A 17397-nucleotide genomic window follows, 5' to 3' on the forward strand; every position below is an offset into this window, starting at 1 on the left:
TCATTTATTTCATTACAAACCAATCTCAAATAAATGCATACTCTTTGGTTTCCCTCTTTTTTTTGTACTCTGCTGCAATTCAATGAAGATGGTGACCCAGAAATCCTACTAAAATCTTAAAGTTCGAGTTTTGAAAACCAATTCAGCAGGATCTTCTTCTATCTTAAAACGTATCTACTTTATTGGTATTAAATCGATTGGATCGCGAAGCTCGTAGAGATCACAGAGGAGTGTATGCCAATTTTGTGGATCGAGCTGATCCCATATAGAAATAATATATTATACAAAAAACAAAGAACTTGCTAACTCTTTACACACGATTGTCCGGCCAGACGATGCCCTCGATAAAGTCCAGAAAGGAGGAGACACGGGTATAGAGGCCCGGGGTGACGGTGGCGCATCCAAATCCCGACGAGATGACGCCCATGATGGTGTACATGCCGTCCTCCGCGGTCAGGTCGTGGATGAGCGGTCCACCAGAGTCGCCCTTGCAGGCGTCGGCAATAAGCCTTTGATCGATGGCGCACACCAAGGAATCGATGACGCCCGCTTTCAGCATCCGTATGTAACCTGGCTGCTCCGCATAGGATGTGTTGCACTGCTCCAGCGGCACCAGCTCCAGACCCGCACGCAACAGGATCTTGGAACGCGCCCGAGCTGCCAAAGATTGATTGATAATTAATGGCAATGTAAGAGGTGGAACTTATTTAGCAAACCCACTGGTTACATTGAGGACGCCCCAACCGGCGACAAAGAACTTGGAGTTCGAGGGAGGATCGGTGGAGTCCGTGTGAAGACAAGCGGGCCGTATGTTATCCGTCTCGACCACGTCACGCTCCAGTTCCAAGACGGCGATATCGTTGTACTTATGCCCCACATATTGCGGATGGATTTTAACGCTTCGCTGAGAGAGAATGGAGAATCAGAATTCTGGTATAACTCCATGCACAGACATGGGTAGACTTACAACGGCGATATCCTGGTAGGTGGGATCCGGATTCTCAATGTTCACAGCACCCAAGCGGACAAAGGCCGGCGTATTGGCGTCGGTGTTCACACAATGGGCGGCGGTCAGGACGAAGCGACTGGCGATGAGCGATCCGCCGCAACGAAATTCGCTGTCGAAGGCGTAACCAATGGCCGCCATGTGGGGATATACACCCGGATCCACCGGATAACCGCCCACGATGTGTATGACCAATTGGTTGCCCCTCCTCTGCTGTGTTCGCTGGCGTATCTTCTTGCAGGCTGCCTCGTGGAATAGGAAATAAATGGATGGAAGACCACCAGGATGATCTCAACAAACTGAATCCTCACCTGCCACTGCTGGGCGATCACCCGTTCCAAATGGCGTGGGCACATCGACACGACCACTGGTTAGCACCTCCTTGGCCACTGGTGCTCTTGTGCTCGTGGTGAAGCTCATGGTGCTCATGGTACTGCAAAGGCAAACAGCACATTTCAATGTGATCCCAGTGGAAGACAGTGGAAGGTAATTACCTATTCCCGCAGCACGGCTTGGTGGGACAGCAGAAGATCTCACCCCAGGCGCCGAGGCCACAGCTGGGCACATCGTTGAGCGTGAGGACTCCCGACTTGATGTAGCCATCGATCACGGGCTCACAATCGGAGGAGGTGCTGCAGATCCCCGGCATGGTAGCCGTCACATTGCAGGCTCGACCCACTGAAAGAAAGACCGCAGAAGTCGTGAGGCTACTTGGTTTGACCTGGCGGAAATGGAAACCCACCTATGGCGGCTGCTTTCGCGGCGGAGCAGCTGATGAGCACCAAAGTGCCGAGGAGCAGGAACCAATTCAGAGGCATCTTCAAGCGCTGCAATAGTATGAATAGTTTGAATAGACTATGAGAATGAGCTTTTCCATGATTTTGTGATTATAATAAACCTTGGTATGTATTTACTGAGTATTGATGCTGAGCATGAGCTACAGTCACTCCTGCCATAGGAAGGCCAAGTGTGTGTGTGTGGAAAATTCAAGGTTATCTTCTTGAAGACAGTTGTTCAGTATTTCACCATCTAACGGAAAACATAACATGGACAGGTTGGATCGGTTGATTCACCTTTTTTTTGGGCGTCTCTAATCTCTGTTTTGTCACTCAGTACAGCAGTACACGGGATATTTATAGCTATCGCAGATATCGTAAACCTGCTAAACTATCTGAGTTGGGGATTTGTTTCTATGATAAGGGCAGAATGCTGTTGATTTGGATAGAGCTGCTGCTTACACACTGATTGTAAGTGGTAAACTAACTTGCAGTAATTACGCTAATCACATGTATTGATTAAACGACTAATGCTCATGGCACGGACCTTCCAGCGAACCCACCTTCGACACGATCTCTTGCCAGACTTTTGCCAGATAAGGGATTACGTCTACGTTTCTATGTTTTTTTCGAGTGCACTGCGCGAGTATGGCAATCAGAAACACAAGGAAAATTAAAAAAATACAAGGCACACAAATCAATATCAATAAATCAAGCAGAACACGAGGAGCCCAGCAAAACAGAACTGCACACACGATGTAAACGCAGTAGAGCTTCAAAACCGGTGGCTATATCTGAATCTAGCAATGGAACAGTCAGGTTCAACTGACCACTAACCACTGACCACCGACCACTGACCGCTCAGTAAAGCATCTGCAGTGCAACTGAATCCCAATGTGGGATTCGGAATCAATCCGATGGGCTCCAGCTACAGATAGAGCTGCTCATGATCAACGCCACTCTCTCCAACCGGTTTTGCGTTTCTGAAAGATTATTGAATCAGAGGCACAACCGATCCGAAATAATCGGAAAACCCGAGCAAGGCTTTTATGAATAATTGCACATAAATAGAGACGAGGAGAGCGTTTTTAAGCGGAATTTCTAATGAGTTTCCTATGTTGAATAGTCCAATCTGTACCAACAACCATAAACAGTTCCGAAAAGGAGGCTTTTTAAGTATTAATTATTATTATTATCATTATCATTATGAACTGATTCGAACTGAGGCCTTCCAATTGCACTTACAAGTGCTAGATTAACATATGTGAACAAATAGCGAATAAAATCAACATGTGTGCAAATACTTGCAAATTTATGCATAGTCGTAACGTAAGAATCGATAACTTGATCGCGCTGTTTAATCTATTAACTTCTGAAGTACTTATCTCCTATATATATAGTGGGAATTGTAATAAATATTTACCATTTATATCAATTGTTTCTTATATTAATTTATTCACTATAGTGAGGTTTTATGTAGATGTTCACTGACATATTCTTAGGCATAAAAGTACAGTCAGATCAGTCAGATGGCCTGCAGTGTGACCATGCTGATTGAACTGCTTCACAAGTGTGACAGTGTGGCATGTGCATGCTTGTGATGTTAAGTTCATTGCTGCATTATTCTAATGCAAATTATACCTGATCATTTTACCTAGCTAAGAATACATTATCTAGCACACTAGGCTAACCTTAGATGACTACTTCTGCTCCTGCTCCACAAACCGCCGGAACTGTGGACTCAGCAGACCCGTGAAGTACATGGTTCGTGCCTCGCACTCGGCCCCGGTGGGCGTGGCCACCCCAATGACGCAGCGACCACCACCTGGTCGCACCAGATGGAGCACACTGCTCACGGAAGCCGGACAGGCGGCGCAGGTGCTGCTGTTGGAGAACCGCTGCAGCTCCCTGTCTCCGCCCAGCGGCTCCACGCACAGATGTGAGCTGCCCAGATCCTGCACTCCGCCGTAGTTGGGCAGCTCCCCGCAGGCCCATGTGGGACGCAGTCGCATGGGCATCTCGTACAGCGGACAGTCCGTGTCTGGAAAGGCGTTCTTTGGTTAGTAATAGCTCCTGGCAAAGTATGGATATAGCTCACCTTCACCCTTGCCCCAACCAACGGCCACCAGGTGGCCGCTGCGCTGCAGCCTGGCCAACTCGAACTGGGTGCAAATGGGCGCCACGCTCACATTGGCGGTGGTCTGGCTGCCCAGACGCAGTGCATCCTGCAGTCGTATGACCGACAGATCTCTTTGAAACTGAACCAGGCGCTGCAAAAAAAGAAACTTTCAGTTTTGATGGACATAAATAGGGGCTCAAGGACTCACCACTATGTCCGCCAGATAGTCCTCGTCGGCGTCCACGTCCCGCAAGTCAGCCACCCCGAAAACGGCATGACTCGGTCGTTCGCAGCCGGCGGCGCTGACCAGGAGCTGTGGGGTCAGGACCAGGGCGGCACAGTGATGCAGGTGGCCATCGAAGGCGGCATTCGGATGGGCCAGCGAAGCCAAGTGGCGATAGTGGGGCAGCAGGCTATCCGCCCGTGCAATGGCGGCCAGCTCGAAGGGATCCTCCGCAGCTTTTGCCTCCGATGAATCAGACTGGATGCCCAGGCGCAAGCCGCTGTGGACGCGTGGCTGCAGGGGCAGGTTGAGCGGACAGCAGATGATCTCCTCGTGCGTTCCCTCGCGGCACGTGGTGAAGTCCTCATCCCTGAGGCGACCCTGCGACAGGAGTGGCTCCACACTGGGGCAGGCGGACACGGCACGGCACTGGCCCTCGTACAGGGGTGCCGTGCACTCGGCTCCAACGGAGGTGTCCCTGAAGGCGATGCTCTCCCGCGTTGGCCGGTGCGTCGGTCCAATGGAGCGCTCGACGTAGTCGCGATCCGTCTTGAATATGCTCAGCCAGGGTTCGGGTGCTGGTGCTGGAGTTGTGGTAGTGGTGGTAGTGGTGGAAGTGGTAGTGGTGGTGGTTGAAGTAGTAGTTGTAGTAGTAGATGTTGTGCTGTTAGCAGTAGTTCTGCTGGTAGTGGGATCCATCCGCACCCCACTCTGGGCATCCTCGACGGGACAGCAGATCTTCTCGCTGCGCGTGGTGAAGCCGCAGTTCATCACCGTCTGCAATGTGAGTCGTCCTGCTCGGAGATGCGATGCCAAGGTCTCACAGTCCTCCACCGCTTGGCAGCGACTGCGATAGTTGGCCGTGGGACAGGGATCACCCACTGCAAACAGAAGAGGTAAAGTCAATGAAAGAACGTTTCAAAAATGTAATGACTTGCGAATACAAAAAATCCACTTATGAAAGATCAAGTGTATACATTGCTGTGTAAACATGTACATTGACTTCATCCAATGTAATTATTTGGTCTGGGGATTCAGACCTAGAACTGGTGAGTATATACAAGTGGATCTGGCGATAGCTTACGCACCCTCCAGACTGAAGTATCCCCGACAGAAGCCCAGACAGAGGCTCGTGAAGATTACGGCTGATATGAAGCCCCTCGTTTCCCCTCCACGTAACATTGCTCTCCACTCTCGGATTGCTTTCGATGCTAATGTTGCTTGTTATTATTATTTAACAATCGTCGTTAAACTGACTGATATAAACTGGCTGCAGAGACCTGACCGATCGATGGCACGGCTGGCGATCAACTGGCCGCTGGAGCAAGTGCCACTCTCGGAGCAATCTCAGCTGGGTCGAGGTGGTTCTCCCACCGTTCCACCGTTCCACCGACTGGTTCAACGTTCGCCGGAAATCACTGTGCTCGCAGAGCAAGAGTGAGAGTGGAATGAGTAAGCTTGGAGCGGAGCGGAGCGCGTGTTGGTTGACCCAACATGATTGATTCACTGCGGCCGCGTGGATGGGAGAAACCCCCAAGAGAATCGCGCATCCCCCTGGTAAGAAAGATCAAAGGGAATAGGGGATGCACCAGCCGTCGATGATGCAAGTGTTATCTAAGATGCCCGTGACATAGCTCATCACCAAGTCAAGGAACCAGCCCCCGGAGAAACACCCTGTTATCAATGGTGCCCATTTATTTAATGACTGCCGTTGATAAAGTCCAGCACGTTTCCGTTGACCAGACTGCTGTAGTACAGAGTCGCGTTTCCGGATCTATAGCATTTGCCGCCGGTGGGTGTGGCCACTCCGGCGACACACGCACTCCCATCCGCGTGGACAGCATGAAGGACACTGGCGCCGGCGCGCAGGCAGCGGACACAGGAACCCGATCTCGGTGTGGCCGGCATGTGGATGGGGTAGACACAAAAGTGGGTCTGGCCTTCCACGCTGCGCATCTGCGACCAAACGGTAATGTTGCATGTGCTGAAGGGTCGCAGAGACACCTCCTGTTCGAACCACTCGCAGTTGACACCTGGAGGAGACAGCCTGGGCTGAATGGGTGGTCCGTGGGCAGTGGACAGTGGTTCTCACTCACCATTCCGTTGGGCAAAGCCCACGGCCATCAGCCTACGGGAGCTGTCCAAGTCCTGCTGGCTACAGATCTTGGCCAAGGCTTCACTGCTGTAATTCCGGGTTAGTCGAAACAGGACGAGATCGCTATTGTAGTTGGAGCTGCCCTGCAAGTGGAGTCTGGGTAACTGCTCCAGCTATGAACTAGTGGAACCTACGTTAATGGGGAGCTCCTCCTTGAAAGGAGGCACAAGACCCAGGCGAACACGATTTGGCTGCTGGATGATGTCTTCCAAGCCGGCGCAATAGGCCGAGGTCAGCACAACGTTCTGCTTGATGACCACGGCGGCACATCGGTATATATATGAGTCCAGGGTGACGGGATCTAGATAGCGCAGCGCAGCCATGTGGGGATATGTCTTTTGGGCATCTGGCTGGGCATCGGATTCTGCTGCGGAGTGAGTGAGTGCCTGTAGCTGGTTGGAGAACGGATTCTGGGGCGGATGGTTGGGGCAGCAGACGAGCTGCTCGGCCACATTGCAGTGCACCACACTCTCGTGCGTCAGCGTATTGCGGCGAATGTGGCTCTGGATTATCTCGGTGCACTGCCTCTTGCAGGTGCTCTTCGGATAGTTGGGCATTTCGGGACAGGCATTCCCCTCTGCGATCGAATGGACATCAAGTTAGATCACTTGGATAGGAACTGCAACACCCACCCACCATTTAGAGAAAACTCCAGCGTAACTGCCCAAGTTCGAGAATCACCAAGTGCCGCGAGCAGAATCAGGAAACTCCACATCATGGTGCAGCTTCTCCCAGAGTTCGCAGAAAACTGAGCGCGCAATCGTTGAAGTGCTCAACTTGGGAACACCATATATGAATCACTGCACTTCCTCGATGCCTCTGGCCCTATCAGCATCCTCTTATCTTCGCTGCTGCGACCAGTTTTCTGGAATCCCTGAGAAGCAAGCGATTCCATAATTCAAGAGTAGCTGACTTTATAAACCGGCTACTGCACATAGATACATTTACTTATATATTGAGTATATACCAACACAATCTGTAGAGAAACCAGCTGAAGAGCATCGCCAATTAACAAGGAACACTTTATTGCTTCAACGACGTGGTTAAGTAAAAGGATTGGCACAGGAGTCTGTTTGGAATCTTTTGAATTCTTTAATGTACGTCTAAGGCTAATAATACTCTCGGCAGGATGGGCAGGGGCAGGGTCTGGAGTTCATGATCACAGTTGGGTTCCAAGCGAATCTGTTTATTGTAGCAGAAAGTGCTAGTGGTCTAGTAGCCTAGTAGCCATAGATGAACGTCTCGTAGACGAAGCTGCGCGTCGTATTGGAGGTCAGTAGAATCTCCACGTTGGTCTGGCCGATGCCACCCTTGGTCAGATAGCCACCGGCATCGTCCGCCGACATGTCCACATACACCTCGATGCTGGTGAGCGTGACGCCGGTGCTGGTTCCGGCCGGATAGCTCATCAGCACCTCCACATCCTTGGCACTGGGAAAGCTCTCGCCATCGTAGTGATTCACGATGAGTCGATCACCCGATGCCCGATCTCCTGCGGTGAAGACAATGTTGCCCTTGGAGTGCTTCACCTTGTTCATCTCGGTCAGCTGTGTGTCCGGATTCAGGCTGGTGTAGCGCGTATCATCCGTCACGGGTGTTATGTCCGTATAGTAGAGATCGCTGGCACGGGCGTGTGGCTCTCCGGATGCCATCGATGCCATCATGCCCAGCGCCAGGCAGTGCAGCAGCAACATGTTTTTTTCGATCGCACAAATAATATATCACCAGCAAAAAAATGAAGGAAGTAATTGTGGAAGAATGGTTTAGTAGGGTTCCTTTTCAAATGCACTATTCGAGCGCTTTTTGGATTTTGGCTGGTGCTGGCGACCGCCTCCGACTTTTATACGTACTCCCTTATCGGCGGTCACTACCTCGATAAGAAGGCCCAGCCCGGCCCGACAACTGAACGATAAGCCCCTTGAATTGACTGTGGCAATTTCGGCAAACGCATTTATAGCCACCAAACGACTAATTGGCTATAATGCCTGCGATCAGTTCCTATAAATAGGCAATCCAACTTGCCACTGATCGCCACGCTTGGTGGGAATGGATGGGATGCTTTGGATGGGATCATAGCCCAGATACTCGTATGTACTTTCCTTGATAGGAAACACGCCTTCTGGATAAAGGAAATGCTTCCTCCGCCGCCGATGATGATGAGAACGACGATCTGTGATGGCGCGTGTTTGTTTGTTTATTTGTGCCACGACAATCTTAGCCTTGATATGCATAATGGCGCACAATGGCAAACAATCTAATAAACAAATAGCCCTATCTACAAAGTCAATTGACTGTCTACGCAACATGGCCATAGGTACTATATACTATACTATACTATACTATGGTACATCGATTCTTGACTGACGTAGTTAATTCTTTTGCAATTGCCACCAGAGAAAGTTCCCGATTAGTTATGCTCAGGTACGCGGATATATGATATATTATATGATATATAATATATAATACATGGATATGTGGTAATACCCAACTGAATCGCGACATCGTGGGAGTTGTTCGATCCATTGTTCGATCTCGCTGAATTCGTGATTCATTTGAACGGGAATTCCGTCCAAAAGCCAGCCAGATAGGGAAAAAGTTTAGCAACGTCAGTGGAGGTGTATTTATAGAAAGAGTACTAGAGTTTCGCAGACAAATCCCTGGATGATTTACCGCCTTGGTTTCACTTTCCATGACGGCGTCGCAATCGGAATCCACATCGGGTTTCAGGTGAGTGGCTGTTCCAGATTTATGGCAATGGCTATCATCGGTTTCGAGTGGAAGGCGCGTGAGCAACGAACCATTTGAAATTGATCAAGATTGCCGAATACCCTAGGGGATGATAATATATGATCTCTACCCATAGCTTTCAGACGTTTCAGCTTTGCGATAGGGACATTCCGTCGTACACAGTGAAAAACACATACATACATATATATAAAAGGAGAATACACAGTCTTTGTTAAAAATTAAGATTTTTAATTAAGGTATCATGTTCGGTTTTTTTTTAACAAATCTTGGTTATCATATAACTCAATTAACCGAGTTGCAGATAGTATAAATACTATACTATACCCCTTGGATTGGTCACTAAATTGCTATTGTTTTATTGTTATTATTTTCGATTAAACATTTAAATATTATGCTAACCCATCAATGAAATTAATTTAATTACTTAAATCGAGGTAAGCATTTTAGTCTGCCTGTACACATATGTATATATTTACTGGAGTTACATTTTCAAAAAAAATATACTAAAAAGCTAACGAGGAACTGCAGCAGATGCTTATTGGACTCCGTAGTACTCAGCCTGGTATGAGAAGTACTTGGTGTTCTTGGCCTCCAGCACGATGGAGATCAGGCGCTGGCCGATGCCTCCGGCGACCACGTAGGCGGTGCCCTCACTGCTGTCCTGGGTGCAGAGCAGCTGCAAGTAGGACACGACGGCAGCTTCAGCGCTATTCACCGGATAGGTAAGCTGCAGGCTCACATCCTGCGCCCGTTGGTACTCGAAGGTGTCGGCTGTCTGGGCCACCAGTGCATCGCCTGAAAGTATGCCAGATTGTAAGTATGCCCGAGTCAGTCAGATTGTTGGTCAAAAGAGGGGTGTGCTTCAAGGAATGCTTACCGGGAATCCGGGCTCCCATGTTGTAGCGCACAGTTTGGCTTCCAACACGGGCCTTGCCCGGCACGATCTCCTTCTCCATGGGCTGGATCTGCACACCCGGATGCTGGGCGGCAAAGACATGGATATCGTTCACCACACGAATTCCGGTGCTATCCACGCGTATTTTTCCAGCCACTCCGCCGGACACAAGGCAGCCCAGCAGGGCGGACAGCAGGAACAGGCTAAGCTTGGACATCTTGGGTGTGGCGTTTGATTGCGGAAGTGTGTGTGTAGTATGTGTATCTCCAGTCGCGGCGCGTTGAAGTCACGGAATGATGGCCAAGGTCTGGAAACCACCTATTTATACCGCTCACCGGTTTCGCTTTGAATCATATTAGGTGGCCCTCTTATCAGGCCCATTGCCAATTTCAAGTGGCAAGTGACAATTTCTAATCCGATACCGGAAAAAGAGTCACACCGACGGGGGAACTACTCTACTCTACCACAAAGTTGTATTACTGCTTAGAGCGTAATGATACACCTGACAGTGTTTCTACCCCACGGAAGGGTGGCAATAATAATGCTGATAAGAGAACTTCCCACTTCACTCAATTAAATTGAACAATTTCGGTGTTATTGCGCTCGGATCCAATCTCCGGCAGCTGCGATGGTGTACCAATAGGCGGTAGATAAGACCACGGCTCCGACTTTGGGGAGTACGGCCTATCCGGCGGTAAACAAACTGTATTTCTGTTTTTTTCTGGGCCTTGATTAGCCAAAAACTAACTCTACCCACAATCGATTGCCCCAGGATTGACACCTGCCGGCGTCTCTCTATTGGACTTCCCTTCCCCTTCCCCTTACCCCTTTCCCCTTTCGATGGGGAAAGAACTTCCCGGAATCTTATCGCCAGTGGACTTCCCTGGAAGCGGAGCGTCGAGTGGCTTCGAGTCGAATCGACGCATCATCATCAGCACTTCCAATCAACGCGGCCATCGCAATTGTAGATTCGATTTAACAATAAGTAATGAATCATTGGCTTAAATTTGGATTTACTCGCCATACACTTCAAAAAAAGTGGGGCATTAATGAGGCATCTCATATTGTTAGTCAACATGTAAAGAAAATTTCGAAAACTTTCTAAAAAGGAATCATTGTTTTGTACAATTAGGTTTCAAATATTGTGTGTAAATCTTGAGTTGGGAAATTTTTTTTGATCGATCCACAAAATGAAACAATCAACAGCTTGGTTTACGTGGTAAAGTGTTTAGAAAACGTTTTTATTTCTATGCTATAATTCAGACTTATCGATAACTCTAAAGTTACACATGAATGTAAAATATTGTTTCAAAAATCAAACTGCCGAAGCACTTGCAACGATCAATTACGATTACGACTACCTGGTACAGAGAGCTTTACGGAAATCGAAAGTAAAGTAAAACAAAAAATAGTAAGATTAGGAATAATAGAGCCGAGCTTCGCTGCAGACTCGATCGTTTCGTTTCAATTCGGATTGTATTGGATTGTATAGGATTGTATTGGATTATAATAGACTATAATGGATTATAATGGATTAGATTGGAATGTGGCAGCGTTGAAACTAAGCTAGGGTTAGTTGGACTTGCAGGAGTACAGACTAAGGTTAGTACATTCATTTTAGTTGGCAATCATAAAGCAAAACAATCTGCGGCCCTGTCGTCCCGTTCCGCTTCCTCTCTCTCTATAAATCCTCTATTGCACTCGTCGCCTTCCCGCTTTCGCGCTATCTCCCTCTAATTCGCTTCCGCTCTATACCCATCGCATTCTCTCACTCATACGCAAGGACACACGACGTCGACATGGATGGCAATCCCCCGGGTTAGGATCCTAAGTATCAATTGAATATCTATTGGATGAGATTCGCCAACCGGAATGGATTGTTTATCTAAGCTAATTGTGATGATTTTCGTTCTACACTAAGTGCATTTTGTGAAGTTTGATCTCTCTGGACAAAAGTGGAAAACAGTTTTCAAGTACTACTACTACTAACACACACGATTTTGAAAGTTGCATTCACTTTATGCACTACAAATATGTTCTAATAGTTCGCTATTCAAGGTTTGCCATCGAAAGGTTCTTACGAAATTGTTTTACAATATCGAAATTCTTAAGCTTTAAAATAATATCCTTGTAGATTTATATGCTGAGCATTGAATGAACTGTTGGTCTGGATCCTAGTTACCTTGGGGATTTCCAAGTGCCGACGTACAGTGCATATGTACAGTGCGTTACATAAATGCAGATCTATGATGTATGCGTGTGATTTCTTGTGTTTTTCGTGTGTATATACTTGTATGCGTTACAAAACCAACAACAATTCCATTTCTCATTTTCACTAAATAGCTTTTGTCTAAAATATCGCCCCCGTTGCCCCGGCTGAAACCCTTGTGATCGTTTCCTTGATCCTCCTGCTGCTCCTCCCAATCATGCCGATAATGCCGATCATGCTCGATCATCCACACTGGACTTACCAGCGCGGGCGTATCTCCTTGAACCACCACTGCTGGTAGCTATCGTTGACATCGCAGTGGCCCAATGACAATTGCTGCGTGGCCGGGTGCAGGGCCATGCACTTCTTGTGGACGCGGTGCATTAGGTGCTTCGTGTGCTCGTTGTACTGCCAAGGACCGTCGACAGTACCCAGACGGCACACGGCCAGCTTGATGCCCTGCCGATCGGCCTCCACGCAACGCTCGCCGACGCCCAACTGTCCGGCGGCATTGAGCCTGACCAGTTGATTGTTTCCTCCGCCATGGCAGTATGTGAGGCCCATAATGGCGGGCGGCTGATGGCCCATGGAGTCCAGGCATCCGTCGGAGGCCACCGAACGCAGCTCGCCCCAGTGCAGATTGGCCGGCAGTCCCGGGAACTTGTCATAGACATCGTAGGCGATGTGGTCCATAAACCACTGGAAGCTCTTGCAGTTCAGCCGCTTCTTCAGCGCCAATTGCTCGCTAATATCGCCCATATCCAGGTAGCGCGCCAACGGCTCGCGCGTATAGAAGTACTCCTTGTGCGTATCGTCGAACCACGTCTCGATGACGCGCTTGTAGTTGATCGTTATCAGTGGACCCTTCTTCTTGCTGGCCAGCTTGCCGAAATTGTAGGGCATGAAGCCGCGATAGACATGACCGACGCGAGAGCAGGGCACCCACTCGATGCTGCCGCCACACTGCCAGATCTTGAAGCTCAATTCGAAGTTCTCGCCGCCCCAGACCAGCAGACCCGGATCGTAGGCGCCCAGCTCCAGGAAGTACTCCCTATTGATGGCAAACAGGCCGCCGGCGTGGGTGGGACTGCGATAGGGTTCCGAGTTGTGAGCACGGCGGCGCTGCTCGCGACGTGGCACCTCGTTCTCCTTGTACAGCATGCCCCATTCGAAGATGCCGCGGAAGTGGTTGTCCGTCCCATAAACCGGTCGGTACTCAAAGTTCTTGTGGTCAATGCCATCGATAATGGGCACTGTCATTACAGTGCGATCCCGGTAGATGGGGGCCAGCAGTGGCGGCAGCCAGTTGGTGTTTACCTCGCAATGGGCGTCCAAGAAGACGATCACCTCACCTGCGGGAAGCAAAGCCGTTTAGTGTTTGTGTGGATATTTAAAAGGATGTGGGTTATTATGATGATTAAAAGGACACATATGTGCTTTGCTTTACTTTGTATGCATCATGTTTATGCTGAAATGATTGTTTCAAATTGAAGCAGATTAAAATGATAGTCTACTATACTATTTTGCTGAGATAGTGTAAATGAAATTCAATGCGTCTGCAGATTAAGTGATTATCATTGCTATAAAGCGGAACGTGAATTTATCATCAATGAAAATTCCAAATAGCTGGCGTTCAGCGTTTGATGCATACATCTTAAGATAAAAAAAAAAACAATTTTTTTTCCATATAACACGTTTGTTGAACTATTCGATAAGCTGTCTTGAGTTATGCAAGAATATGCGCATGCATATGCATAACTGAGATATGTAATAGACGCACCTGTAGCCTCCATGGCGCCCCTGGATCTCGTCCGGATGAGACCCTCGCGCTCCTTGTTCCTGATGACTTTCACCAGCCCCTTGAACTGCTGCACATACTCGTCCAGCTGGCTGCGCAGGTTCTCCTTGTCGGAGAAGTCGTCCACCAGTATGATCTCGTGCAGCATGTGCGTGGGCGAACGGTCAATGACCGAGTGCACGGTGCGCATCAGCACCGAGAAGCCCTCGTTGTGGAAGACAATGATGACACTGGTGCGCGGCAGGTCGAAGGGGTAGTCCCAGTGGCGGCACTCCTCGAGCCGCGTGTCCCGCACCGAACGGTGCATCGATATCTCGTCGGAGCAGGCGATGTTCATGCCGTACTCCATCTCGGAGGCGTCCGACATGTGCTTCTTCTCGGGCGACAGGCTGTGGGCCTCGCCATTCTCGCCGGGTCCGCTACGTGGCTTCACATCTTTCGGCTCAAAGTTGCCAAGGCCTGAAATACGCAAAAATCGAATTGTGAGTGTGGCGCATGCAAATGACTATGCAAGCCTACCAGCAATTGTTTAAATATTGGCCGACTCACTGTATGCGCTTGCAGAAGGTGTGTGGGTTATAATTTTAGACTTATGCGTATAGGTAGGGCTTTAGAGCCCAATATTATGCCTTCATCTACCCATCTTATGTCGTATATGGAAAATTCTATCACCAGAATGAATTTCAGTGGCTCTAAATGATTAGCATTTGTTACAAAAGACTTAAGACACACTGCGTAGTAAAAGGAATGCTATTGGAATGACTTTTTTGAGGTTCTTTTCTCACTCTATCCGAATTTGATAGTTGGTTAGAGCCATTACAAAGCCGGTTTTGGAGAATGTATAATGAAATACGATAAATACTTTAAAGGGGTTCAGAATGGACTGTACGAAAGGTTGGAAAAGATTATCCTTTAACCTCCAACGACACATTACTCATGCCTAACGTGGTCATAAAGCCTTCTCTGAAGACTATATCGTATACTTAACAAGTATTAATTGGTTTGGCCAAGAAAAAGCCGGTTTAAAGTGATATATAGACAAAGATTACTGAATACATTAGCTGTGCCAGCAGTCTTCCGTCACAATTTGTTTACGACCCTAACTATTCTATATCCCTAGTCCTGATAAGAGTCCTCCGCAGTTAAAAGATACAATAAGTGAGTCAGGAGTATTAATGGCAAGGGTCACGTTGTCAGTGACACATCCTGTTCCTTATCCTGCTCTACTACATCATTATGATAAATAGTACTTAAGGGTACGAAAAAGCTATCCTTGATTCTGAAGCCACTTACCATCGACCAGCTTGGGCACCTCCCGGGGCCTGCCCTCCAGTCGCTGGTGGGCGAACTTGGGTCCGCCGAAGCGCGTGTGATACGCCTCCTGGACGCGCTTGTGGTGATCGCTCCAGTTGGCCAGCAGATACAGCAGTGGCAGCAGCACCAGGAGGCACAGTGCCAGCCGGCATATCCGACCGCTGCGGATGGTGCTTACGCGCATCTCTTCTAATTTCTAATTTGCGATTCCGATGCCGATTCCCAGTGCCAGATTCTGGTTACAATATTCCAAATCTGTTGACGTGTCTAGGTGGCCAGAAAGAAGAAGCACGGCTCGGGAGACGGGGAGCGGGGCGCGGGGAAAGCAGAAAGAGAACAAAAGAACCACTTTCGGTTCGGATTCGGATTCGAGAGATGCCGCTGAATGATCAAAGGCGCCCCGCCGATAATGACAAGTGCTGGGGCGAGAAGCTGACTGGAGTCCAACACCTCGTCCACCTGGTGGTTGCTTTAAGTCGGAGCGGAGCAACTTGCCGGCGAAAAGGCGCCGCTGGCTTTGAGCAAATTGCGAGTGCAGGTGCACGAATATTCGCGGTGCAAACGTAAACAAAAAATGGTAGAAAACGATGTTCAACTGGTAACAACGCGTTATGCCGTTTTTTCTATCACCGCGCAGGCGTTACGCCTAAATTAGGCACCAGCAGCGATAGGCGGCTGGGCGATAACAAAGGGTGGTGAAAATGGAGCTACTTTATGTATGTGTGTAATATTACTTAAAACGCCAACTGAAAAGTATAACGAACTGCTTGCTGCTTTTAGTTAACTATTTGACTTTCCCCAGTTCCATTCAAAATGAAATAAGCTTAAGCTCTGCGACATTCAACATTAGCTGGCTGTCATCGATAACGGCCACAATCGATAACTTCTTTTTTTTATTTCAGGGCGCAAATTTGTAAATTTAACTACATAAATGGGCTCACGGCAACTGCACTTTGCCGTATTTGGGTCATGCGGCTTCGAGTCGGACACGTTGGTGGAGATTTCCGGCACCGGGAACAGTGGCAAAAGCCTGGTGCTCCAACAGTTGGTGGCCCATTGCTTGGCGCCCTACAACTTTGGTGGTCGCCAGTGGAACGTCCTGCTGATCAATCTGAGTCACAAAATCAACCGGGAATCTCTCGTCAAGAGCATTAAAATGGAACTGCAGGCGTACTCTCTTGGGGAAGAGGTAGCCCAGAATTGCTCCACGGAGGAGCAGCTGGCCGAGATTGCCGCCGAGTGTGTGGGTCGCGTGCGATTCCTCAACTGTTTCTCCAATGATGATGTTTCCACTTCGTTAATCGACGCCCGCTATGCGATCATCAATGATCCTGGCATACAACTGGTGGCCATGGACACACTCAGCGAATTCTACTGGCTGGACGACCTTAAGTTAAGCAAGAGAATGTCCATGTATCGCCACTATCGATTGCTCCTGGCGCGCCTGGAAAAGCTCTGCAAAGACGCTATCGTCTGCGGAATGTACACGGTGGAGTCTGTGTTCCTGGATAACCGCTTTGGCGATAACCTGCCCGAGACTTGCATAAAGTACCATGTCAGGATGCAGAAGATTCAAGGCCAGATCCTCTTGAATGGACTGCCGCTGTCCTTTAGCAATGGTCTTCATTTAGATACAAAAACAGCTGAACAGGAAATTACATAGGAATTATTTAGTTAGGAGACCTTAACACTTGGTTAAAATAATATTACTCATTTTCTGCAAAATAATCCTAAGAACTGATAGAAGTAAAAGAAAGTACATAGAATATACAAGTTAAAAAAATTGTATATAGAAATTGTATGTAAAAATTTACTATAAAATTAGGTTTCTTTTAGAGTTTAGAAATGGAATTTGTTATTGTGTCTGTTTTAGAAAATTTCAAGAAAAGGAGATGAGTAAGAAATCTGTGCAACTATTTAGGCTAACAAATGGGAGACCCCAATTTATGATGTGATCAATATAAGTTATAACCCCAATATTATTTAGATAGTTACATAATTTAATATACATAACTAGTTCAAACAAAGAAAAAATCGCCCATTAAAGCTAGAAGGAAATGATATAGACAAGGTCGCTTTTATGACTTATTCCATTCAGTAATATATTTAATATTATATATCAGTAATATTATCTTAATTAAAAAAAATACAACA

At 48.0% G+C, this 17397-nt stretch overlaps 7 protein-coding genes across 10 annotated transcripts; 1 reads left to right on the plus strand and 6 right to left on the minus strand.

The window, feature by feature from the left end:
- Window positions 1–153: 153 nt before the first annotated feature.
- LOC120456814 (serine protease persephone) lies at window positions 154–2667 on the minus strand. 4 transcript variants are annotated; one of them, XM_039643861.2, is made up of 7 exons: window positions 2330–2667; window positions 1749–1833; window positions 1501–1684; window positions 1318–1439; window positions 968–1248; window positions 721–904; window positions 154–657 (listed from the first exon to the last, which is right to left on the minus strand). In XM_039643861.2, the coding sequence occupies exons 2-7, from the start codon at window positions 1822–1824 to the stop codon at window positions 311–313; spliced, it is 1194 nt and encodes a 397-aa protein (XP_039499795.1). In that variant the 5' UTR covers window positions 1825–1833; window positions 2330–2667; the 3' UTR covers window positions 154–310. The 4 variants fall into 4 exon arrangements, with proteins under 4 accessions (XP_039499795.1, XP_039499794.1, XP_039499796.1 ...); XM_039643860.2 differs by having other exon boundaries at window positions 2346–2666; XM_039643862.1 differs by having other exon boundaries at window positions 2641–2654.
- Window positions 2668–3011: 344 nt separating this feature from the next.
- On the minus strand, window positions 3012–5416 carry LOC120457034. Its single transcript, XM_039644201.1, has 4 exons — window positions 5213–5416; window positions 4110–5005; window positions 3881–4052; window positions 3012–3823 (listed from the first exon to the last, which is right to left on the minus strand). Exons 1-4 carry the CDS (start codon window positions 5304–5306, stop codon window positions 3483–3485), a joined length of 1503 nt encoding a protein of 500 aa, XP_039500135.1. The 5' UTR covers window positions 5307–5416; the 3' UTR covers window positions 3012–3482.
- A 402-nt stretch (window positions 5417–5818) lies between these two features.
- On the minus strand, window positions 5819–7039 carry LOC120455989. Its single transcript, XM_039642545.1, has 4 exons — window positions 6916–7039; window positions 6414–6856; window positions 6221–6362; window positions 5819–6157 (listed from the first exon to the last, which is right to left on the minus strand). The coding sequence occupies exons 1-4, from the start codon at window positions 6995–6997 to the stop codon at window positions 5823–5825; spliced, it is 1002 nt and encodes a 333-aa protein (XP_039498479.1). The 5' UTR covers window positions 6998–7039; the 3' UTR covers window positions 5819–5822.
- Window positions 7040–7276: 237 nt separating this feature from the next.
- On the minus strand, window positions 7277–8072 carry LOC120455972. The gene has a single exon (XM_039642522.1). It carries the CDS (start codon window positions 7971–7973, stop codon window positions 7500–7502), a length of 474 nt encoding a protein of 157 aa, XP_039498456.1. The 5' UTR covers window positions 7974–8072; the 3' UTR covers window positions 7277–7499.
- A 1384-nt stretch (window positions 8073–9456) lies between these two features.
- On the minus strand, window positions 9457–10223 carry LOC120455594. The gene is made up of 2 exons (XM_039641967.2): window positions 9905–10223; window positions 9457–9822 (listed from the first exon to the last, which is right to left on the minus strand). The coding sequence occupies exons 1-2, from the start codon at window positions 10137–10139 to the stop codon at window positions 9563–9565; spliced, it is 495 nt and encodes a 164-aa protein (XP_039497901.1). The 5' UTR covers window positions 10140–10223; the 3' UTR covers window positions 9457–9562.
- Window positions 10224–11133: 910 nt separating this feature from the next.
- On the minus strand, window positions 11134–15947 carry LOC120457176 (N-acetylgalactosaminyltransferase 7). Its single transcript, XM_039644471.2, has 3 exons — window positions 15223–15947; window positions 13912–14388; window positions 11134–13483 (listed from the first exon to the last, which is right to left on the minus strand). Exons 1-3 carry the CDS (start codon window positions 15425–15427, stop codon window positions 12390–12392), a joined length of 1776 nt encoding a protein of 591 aa, XP_039500405.1. The 5' UTR covers window positions 15428–15947; the 3' UTR covers window positions 11134–12389.
- On the plus strand, window positions 15898–17324 carry LOC120457179 (DNA repair protein XRCC2). The gene is made up of 2 exons (XM_039644475.1): window positions 15898–15959; window positions 16146–17324. Exon 2 carries the CDS (start codon window positions 16175–16177, stop codon window positions 16904–16906), a length of 732 nt encoding a protein of 243 aa, XP_039500409.1. The 5' UTR covers window positions 15898–15959; window positions 16146–16174; the 3' UTR covers window positions 16907–17324.
- Window positions 17325–17397: the final 73 nt, after the last annotated feature.

Source organism: Drosophila santomea, chromosome X (genome assembly GCF_016746245.2).
Source record: "Drosophila santomea strain STO CAGO 1482 chromosome X, Prin_Dsan_1.1, whole genome shotgun sequence".
Classification (NCBI taxonomy): Eukaryota; Metazoa; Arthropoda; class Insecta; order Diptera; family Drosophilidae; genus Drosophila; species Drosophila santomea.